This window comes from Bubalus bubalis, chromosome 24 (genome assembly GCF_019923935.1).
Source record: "Bubalus bubalis isolate 160015118507 breed Murrah chromosome 24, NDDB_SH_1, whole genome shotgun sequence".
Lineage (NCBI taxonomy): Eukaryota > Metazoa > Chordata > Mammalia > Artiodactyla > Bovidae > Bubalus > Bubalus bubalis.
This window is the reverse complement of record NC_059180.1, coordinates 40,604,889-40,619,287: the sequence shown is the minus strand read 5'-3', so window position 1 is coordinate 40,619,287 and position 14,399 is coordinate 40,604,889. Positions and strand designations below refer to the sequence as shown.

Below are 14,399 nucleotides of genomic sequence, written 5' to 3'. Positions count from 1 at the left end.
CTCCTGTCCCTCTGTCGCACCCCAGCATGCCTACATGGCACAAGTGGGTGAGTGCACCAGTGTGAGGGGGTGGGCATGACCCAGACCTCTGCTCAGCTGCACCTGACTGCCTGCCCGCCCCTCTGGCTCACCACCCCAGCCCCAGCCCCAGCCCAGCACCAGCGACACAGCTTCCAGCCCAAACACCTCAGGGCACGCTTCCAGGCCACCTCCCAGGCTTCTCCCTTTCCCTGGCGGCCTGGCCTCTCTCGTCTCACACTCCCGCAGAGAGAGGCTAAAGGAAGAGGCCTGGGAGAGTTTTCCAGAGAGCTGCTCAGAACCATTTTCACCTTCCCTGTGCCTCTCCTTCCTGCTCCCCCTTCTGAGTTGGTCCCTGCAGGTAGTGTGTGTGTGTGTGTGTGTGTGTGTGTACGTACACACACACACACACGCACGCGCATGATCAGTCATGTCCAGCTTTTGGCGAAACCAAGGAATGTAGCCCGTCAGGCTCTTCTGTCCATGGGATTTCCCAAGGAAGAATACTGGAGTGGGTTGCCATTTCCTTCCCCAGGGAATCTTCCCAACCCAGGGATCCAACATAAGTCTCTTGTGTCTCCTGCACTGGCAGGCGGATCCTTTACCACTAGAGCCCCCCCGGGAAGCCCCTGCAGGTAGTAGCTGCTGCATTTATTCTGAAGCTGCTACCCACTCACTTTGCTGCCAGTTCTGATGTCGTCTTTGTTACTCTGTTAACCTTTCTTGGTACTTCCTTGGCTTTTCTTTAGCTTTGGGGCCGCCTTTGTGATTCTGGGAGGCAGTGTTCCTGGCCCCTGGCTGTGAGCACATCCCCTGCTTATTCCACCCTCCAGGGGTGCTCTGTCCCCATCCATCTTCACTCACAGGCTGAGTCCTAGGCTGCAGGTTGATCTGAGAGCGTCTGCCCTGTAGAAGAGGAAGAGGTCTCCAAGCATCCTGACCCAAGGGACCAGGGAATCCTACCTTCCCTACCCCTTGGTCTGGGGGGGTCTCCAATCCAGCCACCTCCCTCGACTATGGTATGGCCTCAGAGCATACCTGGCAGGTCCTGGGTTGCTATAGGGTGACCCCTAAGCCCCACCTGCACTGGGGGGTGGGATGGTAGATTGTGGACCCCCACTGTCCATACTCATCCTCATGGACTCCAGGCACTGTAGTACCAGGTTGGGTCCAGGGAGGCCAGTCAAAGGCCAGACAGGCAGACTGTGGACAGACAGATGGACAGATGGAGGTGGCTAGTCAGGCAGGAGCTTACAGCAGCATAAGCGAGGAACTCAGAGGTGGGGGTGGGGGAGCAGCCTTGCTGTTGCAGCCTAAGTGGCTTTTATGGGCAGCAGCTCGGGTGTGGACACCCAAGGGGCTGTGGCCCAGGAGGCTGCCTAGCGGCGGGCCGTGCTTAGCCAAGGCGAGGAGCCCAGGCTGAAGGCACTGGTGAGGGAAGAAGGAGCGGCAAGGACTGGGCCTGAGCGAGCCTGCTTGTGCCCTCATGGGGAACTGTCTGGGCTGGTTGTGCCTGACACCTGGGGGCCAGGTAGGTTCAGGGGGCTGAGCAGGGCTGGGAGGGGTAGGTTGAGGGTGAGCCTGCAGCTCAGCTGGCTTCCTGTATGGGTGACTGAGAAAGCTGGAGAGTGTGGGCTTGGAATTGCACCCCCCATCCCCGAACCCTGCATGGGTCTCTTCCTTCTCCAGACCTGTTTCCTGTAAAATGGCCTGAGCCCTCGAGGGTTGTTCCGGGTAGCATGTACTCAGAGAGACACACGAAGAATAAGCAGTTGTCCATCGGTTGGGAGAAGGGGGCATTCATTCTGGGGGAGGTGGAGGGAGGGGAGGGGAGGATGGGCTCGGGGGCAGGAGGGTCTAGCTGGCACCCAAGCCATCAGCGCATTTCATCCCAGGTCTAGAGGAGGGGGGCAAAGACCCTTTCCTTCCAGCCAGACAAGTGCATGTCATTCCCTCACCCTTTGCAGTCACCCAGCGGGCCTGGGGTGGGCAGGGACAGGAGTGAGGGTCCTGGTAGAGGGAGGGGCTGGTAGGAGGAATATTTACTGGTCCAGCACAGCACAGATGGGCACGGACACTCCTGGAGAGGGCCAGGAAGTCACTCAGCCTGGCCTCCAGGATATAGGGAGGGGCCGCTGCCTGGTCAGTTTCAATCCCCTCTTTTTGCCTCCGGGACCATCCTGGCACTTGGTGATGGGTACGGGAGGGATCCTGATAGAGGAACGGGGCATGGGAGAAGGGAGGGGGCTTCCCGAGGAGGGTGGGCAGAGCCATGGCCCTTGTTCTTACCCTGTGGCCCCTGGGTGGGGTCCTTCAGCCTAAGGACCGTTTCTCCGGCCCTTCTCCCACCTCCGGGGCCTGCCTCCATTCCTGTGCTGTTCATTTAGTAGGTGCGTGGTACTAGTGGTAAAGAACCCACCCGCCAATGCAGCAGACATGAGATACGGGTTCGATCCCTGGGTCGGGAAGATCCCCTGGAGAAGGAAATGGCAATTAACTCCAGTATTCTTGCCTGGGGAATCCCATGGACAGAGGAGCCTGGCAGACTACAGTCCACGGGGTCGCAAAGAGTTGGGCACGACTGAAGCAACTCAGCACTCACCCAGTGTTACTGGCATAGGAAGCAAAGGCACTGGCGCTAAGGAGGCTGCCCAGAATGGGGGCTAGACATAGGGGTCGTGGTGATTCGGGGGGTGCCCTGGCCCTGCAGTCTCCCTCCCGGACTCCCTGGGCTGGCGGGGCCCGAGGCAGGGGAATGGCCAGGGTAGCTTGGACCCGGGGCGGGGGCGGCCGGGCGGAGGGGGCGGAGAAGGGGCGGGCGCGGGGGCGGTGCCGCAGCCAGAGCCCGAGCCCGAACCGGAGGCGACGGGAGCCGAGCCGAGCTGGAGCCTCCGAGGCCGCCACCGGGTCCTCAGCGACGCCGCCGCCTCCGCGCCGCCCCCGCGCCCCTGCCCGCCCTGCGACGGGCGTGAGCGCCGTGGCCAGCCCTTGGCCAGCCGGTGGGCAGCGGGCGCCATGGCCGCACCGGAGCCGCTGCGGCCGCGCTTGTGCCGCCTGGTGCGCGGCGAGCACGGCTACGGCTTCCACCTGCACGGGGAGAAGGGCCGCCGCGGGCAGTTCATCCGGCGCGTGGAGCCCGGTTCCCCGGCCGAGGCGGCCGCCCTGCGCGCCGGAGACCGGCTGGTCGAGGTCAACGGCGTCAACGTGGAGGGCGAGACGCACCACCAGGTGGGTGTCTGCGCTCCGCCACCGGCCCGCCGGCCCGCAGACCCGCCGCGCGCCCCCAACCCCGCAGCCCCAGCGCGCGTCCCTGCCCCGCGCGCCGGTAACCACCGGGCTCGGCGCTGCCTGCGCCCAGGCCTCCGTCCCTTCTCCGAGGCAGGAGGGGATCGCACAAGGGCCTCTATGGGCTCCCGTGGAGAGGTGGGGGACGTGGCCCCCGAGGCCGTGGTAGCCGGCCTCCTTCCGCGCCTCCTCCACCCGGGTCGGTCCTGCACCGAGGGGGGTGGATCCTGGCAAGGGAGGGGCCCGCACTGCGGCTCCTCCGGGTCTCAGCCCTCGCTCTTCGCTCTTGGTCTTGTTCCGGCGCAGGGCAGTGTGTGGAGGAGCTGGTACCTCGGGGGTCTCCGTGAGCCTGGGGACCCCGGTGCTTTTCTACCAGCGTGTATATATGTGCGTGTGTGAATGTGCAGGGCCCTCGAGTGCACCTGCCATGGATTTCACCTCGAGGGCACACCTGTGTGTGTGTGCATCAGTTGAGTGAGTGTGTGTGCTGGACTGTGTGCATGTGAGTATATAGGTTTGCACCCCTAGATGTGTGTGTGTACAGGTCTGCCTACCTGGAGGTGTGTGAACTGGGTTGTGTGTGTGTGGCTGCGTGTATGTGTGTCCTGGCTGTGTGTCTGCCGGCCGGGTTGTGTGTATCCTTCTGTGTGTGTCTGCAGCCTGGTGTACTAGTGTGTGTCCTGGCCCAGGGTGTCTGGATCCTGGTGGGAGTTGGCGCTGTGGGAGCTGTGGTAACATTCCTGTCCTCAGAGGCTGCTGGGCGGCCTGGCTGGGATCACAGGTCGCAGCCCCCTGCCTCTTGCAGTGGAAGATAAAGGCCAGAAGGAGGTTCTCTGTAGGTTCTAACCCCCAGGGGGTGTCCATCTCCCACTGACCAGGGACTCACATGGCTCGAGACCAGTCTTCTACCGCTTCTACTTAGGGTCTTCTGTGTCCCTCACCCCACCTTTTGTAGGACCAGCCCTGGGCCTTGAGAGTCATAAACTGGCTCTTGGTTGGGCTGGGGGCTGCCCTTTGCTTATATCCTTGGAGGTTTTGTGTTTCCCCCTGTCAGCTGTCCTTCTGTCGTTTACTCAGAGTGTCAGCTGGATGGACTGTGTGCTGAAGGAGGGTGAGGGTCAGGGCCGAGAGCTTAGACGGACAGGCCATGGGGAGGGCCCCGCCTCTGTTTAATCGTTGTCGCCACCTTTGCCCCAAGAGCGTGTCCCAGGCCTCCCGGGGTGCTTGTCTCTAGGAGCCTCACACACAGGACCCTGTGAGACCTTACTACTGTCTCGGCAGGGGGAAGGTACAGTTCCGGTTCCCATTTTACAGATGAGAAAACTGATGCTTGGAGATACTGGGTGACTCGTCCGTGTCCCACAGTCAGGAAGCATCAGGGTCCAGGGTTCCTGTGACTCTGGGGGTGATGGGGAGAGACAGGTGTAAAGGAGGGCTGGGGCAAAGACGGGCCTGGTTCAGACCCTCCTCTTTTGATAGCATCTACTGGGCCCCACCGGTCCTTCCCGAGGCCTTGGGAAGGGGTTGGGTGTTGCCCTCCCTACACCAATGCCCAGTGGGCACTGCCCTCCTGCAGGCACACACTGGCAGGTATGGCCTTGCACATGCTCTAGACACATCACAGACACTGTGTAACCACACCTACCCCTGCCCACATCTGCCTACAGCCTCTGAATCCTGCTTTCTGGGTTGTGGGTGTGCACCTGAGTAGGCGCCTTGCCACAGGACACCAGGTGGTCTCCCTGCAGGTCTAGCAGGAACAGGTTCAAGGTCGTGGTCTGGAAGAGAACAGAAGGCCTAGAGGCAGAAGTTTAGACCGTGTTCCACTCCTCGGAAGACAGAGATAGGCACAGAGACCCCGAGCCTGGGACCCAGGAAGTCACTTCTCCCTTTCAAACCCAGACCTAGAGACACCTTGAATTAGAAGGCTGCAGGCCGCAGGCCGTACACATGCACACACCCGCAGACTGAAAACCTGAAGCCCAGCTGAACACGGTCGTTGTCACTTCCTGGGCCCTTGCAGCCTGGGCCCTGGTGCCTGCAGCCCCGGGAGAAGAGGGAGGCAACGGCTGGAGCTGGGGGTGGGGGGTGGGGCCAGCGGGCCTCTCGGTCCAGCCGCCCACCGCTGCCTGGGCTCATGGCCTGACTGCCACCCTGGGCCAGCCTGGGGTGGGGCCGCTGCCCTTGTGCTGCCTGCAGTGCCGGCCGTGACCTGGTCCCACACCCGCCTACCCCAGGTGGTGCAGAGGATCAAGGCCGTGGAGGGGCAGACGCGCCTGCTGGTGGTGGACAAGGAGACGGACGAGGAGCTCCGCCGGCGGCAGCTGACCTGCACCGAGGAGATGGCCCGGCGAGGGCTGCCACCGGCCCACGACCCCTGGGAGCCGAAGCCAGACTGGGCGCGAACGGGCAGCCTCAGCTCCGAGGCCGCCCAGGAGGTACGGCGGGCTCTGCTCACAGTGACCACCCTGGCTGCATCCACACCACCGTCTCGTCCTCCGCTGCCCTCCGGGCCCCTTCTCCACCCCTGCTGACAACCTGCTTGGCTACTTGGAGCCACCCTTTCTGCCCTCAGCCCATGCTCTCAGCCCTTGCGGTCCAGCAGCCTGGCCTTGGTCCCCGCCCCCGTCCAGGCTCTCTCCCCTGGGCTGCTCATCAGAGCTGCTGTCCCAAGAAGGACAGGTCACTTTGACGAGCCGCCCCCTCCCTGGCCTGGGGGCTGAGGGACCTGGGGAGGGACTGCTGGGATGTCCCAGGACTGAGCATGCTCAGTTCTGTGCCTGTGTGGGGTGTCTGTCTCTCTGTCCGTCCATATGAGGAGCCTGCTTGTGCTATGATGGCTGTGGAGGGGGCTGGCCCTCCTCTGTAGGGCTGAGAAGACTCTCCAGGCGGGGTCCTCAGCTCGGTGGTGGTCTGTGGGGCTGGGCCACCTGCCCCTGCTCGCTGCCCGCTTCGGATCAGAAAAGTCAGCTGGGAAGGAGCTGGGAGGTGATGTGGGGGCAGCCCAGTTCTGCCTCTCGCTGGGTAGCCAGGCCTGGCGGGGGTGGCCCTGTTGGGGCAGCACATAGAGCTCTCCTTCATGTCCTGCTACTTCCTTTTGTTTTTAAAAGAAAAAAAAAAAACTCTTAAAGGAGGATTTAAGCCAAAGGGTTCCCCAGACCCCACTTTGAGAACCACTGGCCTAGGGCAGTTTCTGGGTGTCCAGGGGGCCCTGACACCTGCCGTTGCCTGGCTGTCTCCCTGGCAAGCTGCTGGGCCTGTGACCTGGGTGCCGGGGGGCTTCCGGCTTCCCCCCAAGGGCATTCCCAGTGGGGGGGAGGGGGGAGCCTGGGCACAGTCGTGGGCATGAACCCCTGCCACCCTTTTTGTTTTCTGTGGCTCGAGGGCAGGCTGAGGGTTGGTTAGGGCCACAGTGCCAAGTCCTGTAATCTGGACTTTGCCCCGGGGCCATTGAAGGCCACAGTAGGGGTTTAAGGGTTAGGTTTGTGGTTTCACGGGAGCCCTGGGACAGCATGCTGGCTGAGCTCCCCCCCACCTAAGAGCTGGAGCCTCCCTCCTTCCCAGGGCACCTCACCCCCAGGAGGAAGCGCCCTGGGCGTTTGTCCATTGACTTAGACACAAATGGCTGAGTTCACCTTCCTGTGGAAAAAGCTGCCCTCGGGTCTTATCTGGAGGATGGGGAGGCACCTTGTCCTTGGGTGGGACCTTCCCCCTCCACTATTTCAGGCTCTGGGGGCTGCAGGAAGCCCTAGGAGGGGTCTTCCGCTGGGTGTATTTTTAGAGGAACAAAGTGGGGCCCATCTGGCAGGTCCCTCCATGGTGGGGGCTGGCCTGGGGATGGGGCTCCAGGTCACGGGAGTCCCTGAGGACAGGGTCTCTCGGTTTCCACCTACCAGCGAGCTGTGATTTAATTGGCTGAGTTCAGAGCACGGGAAGGAGGGGCGGGGGCTCTTCGACCTCCACAAACCAGGCTTAGCTTCTGCCCCCGTGGGCCGTCAGGGAGCCTGCCTGGACAATGCTCGTATACAGGGCTGTCCTGGAGGGGCCCCGATGGCAGTGGGATCGGAGAACTGGGGAGAGATGGATGACGCGGCTTGCAGGACCAAGATGGTGGTTTGCCCTGTGGGAGGGAGGGCCCCTCTGGCTCTCGCAGCCTCAGTTTGCTCCCGTCCTGGGCACGGGTGCGGGAGGTTTGGGGGGGGGGGTGGCGCTGGTGTGGCGGGCCCTCCCTGCGGGGGCTGTCAGGTGTCAGTGGTGACTCAGCCCTGCTTCGGGCTGTGCTGGGGTGGCTGCAGCTGCACCGCAGCTGATCCCGATGGCGGTGATGGGGCCACCACCATCAGAGATGGGGCAGCGGGCGGTGCCAGCCGTGGGAGTGTGACAGGCCCCAGGCGCACCTCCCCTCACACCCAGTTCTGGAGGCCTTTGGGGGAGTAAAGCGACAGGGTCCTGCAGCGCGTGTAGGGCTTACAGGCAGGCTTTGGGGGGCCCCTGGTTCCTGTTCCCTGCCCTCCACCCCAAGCTGCAGCAGGACTGCCTCTTGTTTGGCGGCCAGGGTACCCTCCTTGGCCTCCTGGCCTCCCCAACCCTGGGTCCTGGGAGCAGGGCAGGGCCTCCCAGCAGTTTCCTTCCTTCCTTTCTTGGGACGGAAGCCTGGCTGGTAGGGGGCGCCGGGCTGGAGCCTGAGCAAGGGAGGGGGACTCAGTCACCACCCTGTTCCCCAAAGTGACTCAGCCCCGTGTCCCCACCCGTCCCTGGGGAGCCTGGGCCACAGTGGGAGGTGGATAAATGGGGTGGCAGGCCGCACTGGCCCGAGAGCTCAGGCCACTCCAGCTGGACGCCCTGCCCGACGCTTCTGTCCCGACTCCCATGGCCCGCTCTGGGAATGCCGTGCCATCAGCCCCGGCCCCGGGAGCCCCTCCACAGAGCCCGTCTCGGGGGCTTGTGCAGGTCAGGCGGGTTGGGGGCAGGGTGGGCAGTGAGGTCACCAGCACCCAGCTCAAGTCTCTGGCACCCAGGCTTGGCAGAGGGGACCCTGGGCACCCTGGTGTGAGCAGGCTGGACCCTGAGCAACAATGGGGGCCTTTCTCTGCCTGGGCTGGTGAGTCACCATATGGGGGGGTGTAGAGCCTGGCTCCAAGAGTTACCCCCATGCCAGCCTCTTGGACTGGTCACAGGCAGGGCTGGGAGTCGAGCGCTTGTCCAGCTCAGGGGCAGTCTGTTTGGGACTGGGACTTGGAAGCCCAAGGGCCCAGCTGGGAGGCGGCAGGAAGAGCTCTGAGCCAGGCTGGAGCGAGGAATGTGAGCAATGCGCTGGGCCAGCCTGCACCCCCTCCCGGCCTGCTGCACTGGGCCTCCCCCAGGGCCTCCCTCTGGGTCCCCAGGCCACCGGCCTCATTCTTTGGCCACTGCAGCCCCCAGCCCGAGGGTCCAGTGCCGAGTCTGGTGCTCCTTGGACCCTGATCCTAATGCGGAGGGATGTGGGCCAGATGTTAGTGGCGGGAGATGGCTGTCCTGGGTCTAGGCAGGGAGATGGCCAGTGTGGTCTCGAACCGGAAATGACTGCATTCAGTCTGGTCTCATGGCCCCGGATGCCCCCTAGTCCTGCTTCCTGTTTGGGGGCCTTGAGAGACCTCGGCCTGGAACCAGCGTGGAGGGCGTGGGAAGAGCCCCCGGGGAGGGCTGTCTCTCACACCACGGGTCACCGCAGGGGTCTGTGGAGCCTGTTTGCGCGCCTGTGTTTGGATGTCTGGTCTCTGTGACCATGTGAGGCGCCTCGGCCATCTGGGCCCACGTCCACCTACCAGGTGTGGTCATGTCACACGTCCAGGGTCCCGCACAGCCCTGGCCAGCCTCGGAACCTGTGGTCTGACAGCCCGAGCCTGAGAGTCGCCTCAGAGCCACACACCTGTGCTTGCAGCTGTGTTTGGAGAGGGCCCAGTCTGTGGGGTCCTGGAGAACCCGGGTGTCTGCCCGGCCGATCCCCTGGAGGACGGAGGAGCAGCAGCCCCAACCCCTGGAATTTCTGGGGCAGATGGTGGCCTGCAGCAGGGGTCCCCGGGGGGCTTTGGGGATCAGGGACGCTTTGGGGATCAGGGATGGGCGCCTGGAGGAGGGGCCCAGGCTGGACCAGAAGGTGTTCCCCACCGGTAGGAAGGCCCAGATGCTGGAGCAAGGTACCATCCTGTAAGGAAGGGCACTCTTGGTTCCACAGCAGGGTGGCCACAGTCAGATTTGGGGGGTTTGGGGTGAGCTTGGAGGCCTGGAGGCTAGCTCTCCCAGGTATGGCCCCCCACCTGGCCCAGTGTCCCTGGCCACACACAGGGAGGTGGAAGGCCAGGCCCCGGTGAGCACCCCCGCCCCGCAGAGTCTCACCTGCATGCACACTTGAGCCCCAAGTGCTGGGGAAACCTGAGCTGCTGGCCGCCTGCTCCCTCCGGCCACCGCCATGTTAGACTGAGCGTCGCGGCCGCTGGCCACTCAGTGCTGGTCACTGCCTCAGGCCCCGGCGGGGTGGGGGTCCTGGGGTGTGGCCCCTGCCTGCACGGCCCCCTGCACCCCCTGGCCCAGAGCCCTACTGCAGGATGCCAGAGGTAAATGGAGGCAGGGCCCTGGGGTGTGGGTGGGCACCCTCAGGGCACCAGGAGCCCCCGGGGCCGGAGGGGCAGGTGGGAGGCAGGCCCCCTGCTCGCCCACTGGGCTCCAGCGTGTGGGGGTGGGGGGCTGCTCCAGCTGCTCTGGTATGTGAAGGCAAGCACAGCTGCAGCCGCTGCCACCAGCCCCAGGGAGACCTGTGGGAGTGTAAACAAAGCTGGAGCCCTACACCAGCAGACCCACACTTGGGGTGCGGGTGTAAACAACAGGCGGGGCTGCCCTCCTGGAGCAGAGACGCGGGGCAGCTCACCTCGCCTGCTCCCTCCTTGGCTCGGGTCTGCGCCCAGCCCTAGCCTCGACCCAGTGAATTCTCCCAACCCCGCCGTAAGGCCTTTGATCCCATCACAGGTCCACTGGGGGTTTGGAAACTAAGCCTTTGTTCAGGATCCCAAAGTTGGATCATCGCTGGTGGCCTAAGCCCCCCTCACGCCCCAGAATGGGTCTCTGAGACGCGGGGCTGTGGTCAGGTGGGGGTATGAGGCCGAGTGCTGCCTTGGCACCCAGCGAGGCGTGGGGTGGGTGTGGGCTGGAGGCCTCGGGGGTCAGCATCTCTCAGGTGGGAGGAGGTCAGAGCTGGAACCTCACCAGGTGTCCCTGACGCCTGCAGGATGCCAACGGGCCCCTGAGGGAGCTGCGCCCAAGGCTCTGCCACCTACGGAAGGGTCCCCAGGGCTACGGGTTTAACCTGCACAGTGACAAGTCCCGGCCCGGACAGTACATCCGCTCGGTGGACCCCGGCTCCCCCGCCGCCCACTCTGGCCTCCGTGCCCAGGACCGACTCATAGAGGTACCCACCACTGGGGCTGCGGGGAGCGGGCTGCCCCGCGTGTACACAGCTGCACCTGTGTCCTGCTGTGCGTGCCTCTGTGTGTCTGTGCCTGAGTACTAACGTGTGTGTGTGTGTGTGTACGCCTACGTGTCTGTGTATCCGTGTCCATGTGTGTATGTGTCTGTGCCTGCGTGCTGTGTGTCCATGTGTATCTATCTGTGTGTGTCTGCACCTGCATCCCTGTAGGTGTGTCTGTGTGTATCTGTGTCTGCACCTGTGTGCCTGTAGGCGTGTCCGTGTGTGTGCATGCACACCTGTGTCCATGTGTATCTGTGTCTGCATCTGCGTGCCTGTAGGCATGTCTGTGTGTGTGTGTCTGCACCTGCATGCCTGTAGGTGTGTCCGTGTGTATCTATTTGTGTGTGTGCGCCTGCAGGCCTGTGTGTCCATGTGTATGTATCTGTGTGTGTGTCTGCACCTGCGTGCCTGTAGGTGTGTCCGTGTGTATCTACCTATCTGCACCTGCGTGCCTGTAGGCGTGTCTGTGTGTATCTGTGTGTCTGCACCTGCGTGCCTGTAGGTGTGTCCGTGTCTGTGTGTGTGTGTGCGCGCATGTCTGTGCGCCTGTATGTGTCCCTGTTTATCTGTCTGCACCTGCATCCCTGTAGGTGTGTCTGTATCTGTGTCTGCACCTGTGTGCCTGTAGGCGTGTCCGTGTGTGTGCACGCACGCCTGTGTCCATGTGTATCTGTGTGTCTGCACCTGCGTGCCTGTAAGCGTGTCTGTGTGTGTGTGTCTGCACCTGCGTGCCTGTAGGTGTGTCCGTGTGTATCTATTTGTGTGTGTGCGCCTGCAGGCCTGTGTGTCCATGTGTACGTATCTGTGTGTGTGTCTGCACTTGCATGCCTGTAGGTGTGTCTGTGTCTGTGCGTGTGTGCCTGTATGTGTCCGCGTGTATGTGTGTGTGTGTCTGCACCTGCGTGCCTGTGTCTTATCTGTGTGCGCGCTCCTGTGTGCCTGTATGTGTCCATGTGTGTGTGCACTTGCATGCCTGTAGGTGTGTCTGTATGTGTGTGTGTGCGCCTGTATGTGTCCGCGTCTATCTATCTGTGTGTCTGCACCTGTGTGCCTGTAGGTGTGTCCATGTGTATCTATCCACGTCTGTGTGTCTGGGCACCGGGTCCTCTGCAGGAGGGAGATTCTGGGAACCTGAGCTGGTGCTCCTCTTGCTGCTGCGGCTGGTGATGACACTGATGAATATTTGATGCCACACCTGGCTGGGTGGCTTGGGGGGCTGGTGGGGACCTTCCCCCAGGCAGCACTGAGCCTGTGCTGGCGGCAGGTGAACGGGCAGAATGTGGAGGGGTTGCGCCATGCGGAGGTGGTCGCCAGCATCAAGGCGCGGGAGGATGAGGCCCAGCTGCTGGTGGTGGACCCCGAGACGGATGAACACTTCAAGCGGCTGCAGGTCACACCCACCGAGGAGCATGTGGAAGGTGGGTGGCTGCCCTGGGGCCCAGGGCTGGAGGGAAGCATCGGGGGCTGAGTGGTCAGTTACACACTGTCCCCACAGGTCCACTGCCATCGCCGGTCACCAACGGGACCAGCTCGGCCCAGGTGAGAGGGTGGGAGCAGACAGAGTGGGCTCGGGGACCACAGGGGCACCTCTGGGAGCCCCTCCTGAGACCTCGGTCCTGGTGTCACGCAGTCGTGACACTGAGCCTGGCCCTGTTACTCCCAGCTTTAAGGCCCCTTGGGTCCGGTCCGAGCCCAGCCGCACCCCACCCCACAGGGCACTTGGGCACTTCCAGGTTGCAGTAGAGGCTCAGTGCCATTGCCAGATGCAGGAGTAAATGCAGCTCTGGTGTGTGCACGTGTGTGTGCACACATGTGTGTCCATGTGTGCACGTATGTGTGCACAGAGTCTCCTGGGCGGGCCCCTGAAGCCACACCTTACCCTTGGTTTCCCAGCTCAATGGTGGCTCCGTGTGCTCGTCCCGAAGTGACCTGCCCGGCTTAGACAAGGACACTGAGGTAGTGGGTGCCCCTCCACCTCCAGTACTGCTGCTCACATGCTGGGGGGCTTGAGGCCTTGGGGGCGGGCATCTGTGGAGCTGTCAGCCTGAGCCGTGAGGCCGCCACCTCTAGGAAGCCCCCCTGGTCCTGCTGCCAGGTGGCCTCTGGCGCAAGCTCCCTGGGAAGGGCCACCTGCCTGGGGGCTGGGGTCCAGGGCTCACTGGCCACCCACCCACCATGTCCGCCCCTAGGATGGCAGCACGTGGAAGCGAGACCCTTTTCAGGAGAGCGGCCTTCACCTGAGCCCCACAGCAGCTGAGGCCAAGGAGAAGGCGAGAGCCACCAGGGTCAACAAGCGGGCACCACAGATGGACTGGAACCGGAAGCGTGAGATCTTCAGCAACTTCTGAGCCCCCTGCCTGCTCCCCGCCGGCTCCTCCCCACGGGCCTGGGCCTTGCCCTTTGGACTGCCCAGAGCTCCCCACGTCCTGGTGGACTGGAGGGGGCATCCTTCCCCCCTAAGCTGGGGTGGTCCCACCACCACCTGTGGGGTGTTAGGGGAGTGTGGCCACAAGATGGGCAGAGGGAGCTCCTGAGATGTGAGACCCAGAGAGACAGTGAGGGGCAGGGGGAGAAAGGGGGAAGGCGAGGGCCGGGGGGAGGGGCGGTGGTGACCCGCAGGCTGGCCGCCGTGCTGACTGCCTGGGCCTGCTGACTTACAGGAATTTGTTTTTGCTTTTTTCCAGAAAGATCTCTAGCTCCACATATGTTTCCACTTAATAGCAGAGCCCCGCCCCCACCCCCTCAGGACGTGCTCTCTAAATACTTGCAATAAAACAAACCTTTCTCTGCACACCATTTCCCCCTACCCTCTCAGCAGCAGCCATCCCAAGTGGGAGTCCCAGGGACAAGGCTGGGGGTTTGCAGGCTTCAGGGCAGGGGCCGTGGGAGCTGCCCTCTGCCCTTTCCTGGGGTGGGCGGTCTGAGGATGGAGGCCCCGTGCCCCTGAGGAGGGCACCTCTGGACAGGCCCCTCGTGCCTGCAGGGCAGCCCCCAGGAAGGATCTCAGGCTCCGGGCTCGGCCCCTGCCAGGAGCCTCCCTGGAGGAAGCCCGATCTGCCTTCCCTCTGCCCAGATCCCGACCCACCGACCGACATCGCTGTCTGCCCTACAAGCCATAGCGCATGCGCGCCCTCAGAATAAACAGGTCTTCCTTGGACTCTGGCTGTCTGTCCTTCCTGAGCCTGCATGTCGGAGGCTGGGGGGGCCATGTTCCAGGCAGGGAGGCGGCAGCCCACAGTGCCCCAAGACCCAGCTGAGGCACACAGCCCCCTTCCTAAGCCTTCGCTCCCCAGATACATCTGCCTGGCCCCTCCCAGTGCACTGGGGACCCCTGTGCCTCGGAGCCCTGCCCTCCTGTCCCCAGACTGGGCCCCGGCCCCCTGCAGGAGCATGCAGGTCAGGCCTCTGCGCTGTGTTGGCCTGCCTGGACCTGCTGGCATCCCAGGATGAGGCCAGGTGGCTGTGTAAATACTGGGGGCAGGGCCTTGAGGCAGGGGCCGGGCTCTTGGGGGGCACAAGTTCAGGAGGGGGCGTGTTCCCAGGTCCCCAGCCAGCTGCTGAGGGAGGCAGCCGGCGTCCCGAGGGCTTCCAGACA

The 14,399-nt window shown here is 63.4% G+C and overlaps 1 protein-coding gene across 3 annotated transcripts; it reads left to right on the top strand.

Annotated features, from left to right (window-relative positions):
* The first annotated feature begins 2,884 nt into the window (after positions 1–2,884).
* SLC9A3R2 (SLC9A3 regulator 2) lies at positions 2,885–13,961 on the top strand. Of its 3 annotated transcripts, XM_025274595.3 has the most exons (7): positions 2,887–3,246; positions 5,541–5,741; positions 10,565–10,744; positions 12,069–12,222; positions 12,300–12,343; positions 12,698–12,760; positions 12,994–13,961. In XM_025274595.3, exons 1-7 carry the CDS (start codon positions 3,034–3,036, stop codon positions 13,150–13,152), a joined length of 1,014 nt encoding a protein of 337 aa, XP_025130380.3. In that variant the 5' UTR covers positions 2,887–3,033; the 3' UTR covers positions 13,153–13,961. The 3 variants fall into 3 exon arrangements, with proteins under 3 accessions (XP_025130381.3, XP_025130380.3, XP_006076899.3); XM_025274596.3 differs by lacking the exon at positions 12,698–12,760 and having other exon boundaries at positions 2,885–3,246; XM_006076837.4 differs by lacking the exons at positions 2,887–3,246; positions 5,541–5,741 and adding an exon at positions 6,909–8,253.
* Positions 13,962–14,399: the final 438 nt, after the last annotated feature.